The sequence below is a fragment of the Anolis sagrei genome, chromosome 2 (assembly GCF_037176765.1).
Source record: "Anolis sagrei isolate rAnoSag1 chromosome 2, rAnoSag1.mat, whole genome shotgun sequence".
NCBI classification, from domain to species: Eukaryota; Metazoa; Chordata; class Lepidosauria; order Squamata; family Dactyloidae; genus Anolis; species Anolis sagrei.
Window position 1 is genome coordinate 221,115,145 of NC_090022.1, and position 6,000 is coordinate 221,121,144.

Below are 6,000 nucleotides of genomic sequence, written 5' to 3' on the forward strand. Positions count from 1 at the left end.
AAGAAGATAATGTGGATTATCTGCTTTGATAATCCGAATTATAGGACATTGTAAAAGGGGACTAAGGGCCCTTCCACACAGCCATATAACCCAGAATATCAAGGCATAAAATCACACAATATCTGCTTTGAACTGGATTATATGAGTCTACACTATGTTCTATGTTCTTTCTCTGCCATATTATTTTGTTGTTGTTTACAATTGTGATTGTTTTTGTATTTTATCTGATGCTTTTAATTTGATTGTGTTTTATCTGTAATTGTTGGGCTTGTCCCTTGTAATTTATTGTAATTGCATTTTGGGCTTGGCCTCATGTAAGCCGCTCTGAGTCCCCATTGGGGAGATGGTGGCGGGGTAATAAATAAAGATTATTATTATTATTATTATTATTATTATTATTATTATTAAGCTGCCCTGAGTCCCCTTGGGGAGATGGCTGGCGGGGTATAAAAATAAAATTATATTATTGTTGTTATTATTATTATTATTATTATTATTATTATTATTATTATATTACACTGCCATCTAATCCAGACCTATTTTTAAACAGTAACTCTCAAGCAACCAGAAACTGCCTGCATTTTTCTAGCAACTACCCATCCCTATGGATGCCAGTTAAATGACAGTCTCCTGTAGTTAACAATGTGTGATGTCTATTAAAGAATTAACTTTTTTAAAAAAGTTAGGTACATTATATCACCAAAAGCACTTTAGGGACACTGCAGACTAGTTGTTAAACTTTAAAATTAAGCTGCTAAGGTTGCAAATCCCATCTAGATACTAGAGTAACTCTTCTGAAATCAGAAGAGCAGACAAATAAATTAGTTCAATTGTGACAACTGCTATTTCAAAGTATTCAAAGTAGGGCACATATGTATCAACCATTAAAACCACTCAAAAGACTAGAGGTTTCTTAAAAGTTTATAATGACTAGTAATTGGGTTTATTTTAAGATTAAAGGGTAAGGAAACCTGTTTAAATTAAAGTATTGCATATACTGAGACATAAAATGGGGTCACTTTCTCCAAAGGACTGATTGATAATAATTTGAACTTCTGGTATACAGAAGGTAAGGAGAGGAAATAACATTCATTTGATTAGTTTTATAATAAGGAGCCCCCAGTGGTGCAACGGGTTAAACCCTTGTGCCGGCAGGACTGCTGACCAAAAGGTCAGTGTTTCAAATCTGGGGAGCAGGGTGAGCTCCCGTCTGTCAGCTCCAGCTTCTCATGTGGGGACATGAGAAAAGCCTCCCACAGGATGGTAAAATATCCAAACGTCCCCTGGCCAATGTCCTTGCAGACGGCCAATTTTCTCACACCAGAAGCGACTTGCAGTTTCTCAAGTCGCTCCCGACATGACCCCCCCCAAAAAACACCCTTTATAATGGAGAAGGAAATAATTAAATGCATTTTCATGCGCTAATTTGTATCTCAACATTTTGACCTATCACTTGTATATACATATACATGTACATATATATAATCTTAGGGTGTTAAAATCTCTTAATGACACAAGATGAGAGGAAAATACTCAAATAATTACTCTCTGTATATACAGAGAGCCAACCATATTGAAAATATACAGATTTCCTACTGTTCACTGAAATCCTGTAGTGAAACAGGACGACTGGAGGACCCTGTTGCCTCATTAGGGCTGCAATGCAATCCTATGCTCACTAACTTGAAAGCAGGCATCATTGGGAGAAAGTGGACTCACCTCTATCTTGAGAATGAGTGCCCCACTATTTACCACTCACTATATCACTATTCACTTATTACTAAGACCAACAGGTCGCAGGTTCAAATACGAGGGGAGCGCGGATGAGCTCCTTGTGTCAGCTCCATGTGGGGGCATGGGAGAAGCCTCCCACAAGGATGGTAAAACATCGAAACTTCCAAGCGTCCTTGCAGGCGTCCTATGTCCTTGCAGACGGCAAATTCTCTCACACCAGAAGCAACTTGCAGTTTCCCAAGTTGCTCCTGACACGAAAAAGAAAAGCCCTATTACTGTCCTGCTATTAACTTCTGAATGTCATGTGCATGACTGCCTCACTCTTCACTCTATCACTACTCACCTATGACTATCCTGCTATTCATTATTCCACTACCCACTTCTAACTTAAGCACGCCAGCCTACTCAGTGGTAGCCCCCCCGACTCTGGAACTCACTTCCAAAGGATATCAGGCATGCCCCAACACTGGCAGTCTTTAAGAGGAGCCTGAAAACGTGACTATTCCAGTGTGCCTTCCCGGAATAAAGGAATAACTCCCAGCAAAATGTCCTTACAAATGCACTTTAATCATTGGGTTGCGTTGGACTGTACCCCTCATTTTTTAAAAACCCCACTTTTTAAAAACCCTATCTTGTCATACCCAGCGTTATTATTTTTTAAATTTTAAATCATTACATCTGGCCTGGCCATAAGCTTTTAAATCCTGTGTGTTATTGTTATATGTGATTTATATCATTTTGCATTGCTTTGTATTGTTGTTATTGCTTTTCTGTTGTGATGTGTTGTTGGGCTTGGTCTCATGTAAGCCGCTCCGAGTCCCTTGGGGAGATGGTGGTGGGGTATAAATAAAGCTTTATTATTATTATTATTATTATTATTATTATTATTATTATTATGTGTCTGCCCCACTATTCACTTATAACGATTTTGAGTGCCACTGCACACTATTCACCCAAGCCAACCCTGACAGGGACCGCCTTCCACCTGGAAAGCGATGTACTCACAGTGGAAGAACATGTGGGTCAAGAATAGGGCTCCACAGTCACTACCAAGACACTACACTTGGAAGGCCATCATACTTGGGACAACGAGGGACCGCCTAAGTAATTCACCACATGGCCATTTATCTATAACTACCTTAAGCATGACGATTCCACTGTTCACTATTGTCTTGTGCATGGCTGTCCAATGTCCACTCAGGCCAGAAGTGATCAGTGAAATAATCATGCTCAAGATAGTCATAAGTGACTAGTGAACTACATCTCTATTCACTTATGACTATCTTGAGCATTATTATTTCAATGTTCCCTTCTGTCTTGAGTGGAATAGTGCTACAGTTCACTGTTGATTTATGACTATCGTGAGAATGAGAATTCACTCTGTCTTGAGTATTATTCCCCTATTCACTATGGCTCCATCTTCACTGACTAGCAGTGCAGACTCATATAATCCATCTTGAAGCTGATAATCTGTATTATTGGATTTGCTAACACTATGTAAAACATGTCTTTTCCTAATTGGGTCTATCATAAAAACATGGAAAAAGTTTCTTAAATTGCAAAAACTTGTTTTTTGCGGGACATCCTGCTGCACATTTTGCTATAGTCTTTCAATTACTATCTTATTGCATCTCAACCCATTCAACATACTTTGTGGCAGCTGTAAAAATGAAGTTTCTGGACTACTTTCAAAGCAAGTACGACACAATTAAACAGGAAACACTTTCAAACCTGGATTATATGGCGGTGTAAATCCCGCCTCATATGATTCAGTGCAGAGCAGACAATTTGGATTAACTTCTTTGACAATGCTATGTAACAACATTTGCAAAAATGTTCTGTTCCTGGTTTGAAAGTGTTATTTCCCATTTTATTCTGCAGGACATACTTTGGAAGTAGTTGTTATAGTCCAGAAACTTCATTTTTTGCAAACTATTTTGAATTGGTTGAGACGTTTATGTGAGATATTCACTGCAAGAACATAGCAAAATCTGCTATGGCAGGATATTCCGCAAGAACAGTTTTTGCAGTGTTTTCTGGGCATGATGGCCATGTTCCAGAAGCATTTTCTCCTGACGTTTTGCCTGCATCTGTGGCAGGCATCCTCTGAGGTTGTGAGGTCTGTTGAAAACTAGGAAAATGGAATGTCCAGGGTAGAAGAACTCTTTCTGTTTGAGGTAGGTGTGGATGTTTCAACTGGCCATCTTGATTAGCACTGAATGGCCTTTTAGTTTCAAGGTCTGGCTTCTAACTGCCTAGGGAAATCCTTTGTTGGGAGGTGATTAACTGGCCCTGATTGTTCCTTGTTTGGAATTCCCCAGTTTTTGAGTGTTGTGCAGTAAGAGGCCATTCAATGCTAGACTCAAATGAGGAAGTCATGGAACTGGCTTTGCAAGATCTAATAAAAATGGCTTAGGCTGGATCTACACTACCAATATAATGCAGTTTGAACTGCATTATAGAACCATATAATGCACTTCAGTGCAATTCAAACTACATTATTGTTGTGTAGAACCATATAGTGGACCTCAATGCAAGATGCCTGCCATTAGACGCAGGTGAAACGTCAGGAGAGAATGCTTCTAGAACATGGCCATACAACCCAGAAAATTCACAACAACCCAGTGATTCCGGCCATGAAATTCTCTGACAATATAAAGTGTTTGCAGTTTTAATACACTCCCCCCATGTTTTGAATGATATAACCAATTACTATGTATAACCCAGGAGCAAAAAATCGTGTTCCAGATTGATTATATGGCAGTGTAGTCCCAGCCTCCCTGGAGTATCCCGCTACTCATTGTGTGCCCTTTGTCCCAAGATCTGATCCCAGATTATCTGCTTTGAAGGGGATATTCTGGGGCCAGACCCTGGTATATAGGGCAGTGCTGATCCAGGCACTTTTCCCTATTTACTTGGGGTGGGATGCAATCTGGGATCAGACCCTGGGATATAGGGCAGTGTAGGTCCAGCCTCCCTGGACTATCCTGCTACTCATTGTGTGCCAGGATCTGACCCCAGATTATCTGCTTTGAAGGGGATATTCTGGGGTCTGATCTTGGGATATAGGGCACTGTAGATCCAGCCACTATTTCCTAGTGTCCACTTTAGATGCGATGCAAGCTGGGGCCAGACCCAGGGATATAGGGCCGTATAAATCCAGCCACTACTCTCTATCCTCTTTGGGTGGGATGCAATCTGGGGTCAGACCCTGGGTTATAGGGCAGTGTAGATCCAGTCACTATTTCCTAGTATCCACTTTGGGTGGGATGCAATCTGGGGTCAGAAACTGGGATACAGGGCAATGTAGATCCAACACCTACTCTCTATCCTCTTTGGGCGGGATGCAATCTGGGGTCAGATCATAGGATATAGGGCAGTGCAGATCCAGCCACTATTTCCTAGTGTCCACTTTGGGTGGGATGCAATCTGAGACCAGACTCTGGGATATAGGGCAGTGTTGATCCAGCCACTACTCTCCATCCACTTTGGGTGGGATGCAAGCTCGAGCTGGAGGGAGCAGAGGTTTCCCTGCAAGGTGTCCTGGGCGGGAAGACCTTTCTCTCTCTGTGTGTGCCTCTCTCTCTCTTTCCCTTACCTGGGCGGCCATGACCCGCTGCCTCTCGGCGATGAGGGAGCACTTCTTGCACTGGCAGTCCCTCCACATGCAGAAGCGCTTGTGGCCCTTCAGGGGCGAGGAGTAGCCGTGGTTCCTGCACCGGGCGCACTTGGGCAAGCGAGGGGCCTTCTTGCCCGGGGCCTGGGCGCCTCCCGAGGAAGAGGACGAAGCCTTCCCCAAGGGCCCCGCTTTGCCATTCTGCTCCGAAGAGGAGGACGAAGAGGAGGAAGCCTTGTTGAAAGAAGACCCAGCAGCAGCAGCAGCAGCAGCAGCAGCAGAAGACTCGTTGGGCATCGCGCGCTCCAAGCTCGAGCTCAAGCTCTCCTCGGTTGAGAGGGAATTGCTCCTTGGAGGCTGCCTTGGGCGAGTGGGCTGCAACTTCTTCCAATCTCCAGGCGTGCAACCCTGGCCACCTTTTCCCCTGGCCTGCAACCCGCTTTTGCAAAGCTCCAGCTCCCTGGGACTTGTCTCCAAACGCAGCCGCTTTTTGCAAAAGGAGCGCGCAAAGTGGCACAACTTTTTAATTTGGATACATTTGAAGGATGGAGGGTTTTCTTTTGCTCCGCCCCACACCTGCCTCCCCCAACTCTCTCTTCCCGCCTCTTTGGCCCTCTCTCCTTCAGAGTAAGGCTGTCACTTTCCTTCCA

The 6,000-nt window shown here is 43.1% G+C and overlaps 1 protein-coding gene across 3 annotated transcripts in view; it reads right to left on the minus strand.

The window, feature by feature from the left end:
* Nucleotides 1–5,647, minus strand: part of DMRT1 (doublesex and mab-3 related transcription factor 1) — a 68,906-nt gene extending 63,259 nt beyond the window's left edge. For 2 of the 3 annotated variants that reach the window (XM_060762257.2, XM_067464422.1), the window contains exon 1: nt 5,333–5,416. In XM_060762257.2, coding sequence (XP_060618240.2) covers nt 5,333–5,401 — 69 coding nt within the window. In that variant the 5' untranslated portion in view covers nt 5,402–5,416. Of the gene's footprint in view, nt 1–5,332 lie in introns of all 3 variants that reach the window. The other variant, XM_060762256.2, reaches the window with a different exon arrangement.
* Nucleotides 5,648–6,000: the final 353 nt, after the last annotated feature.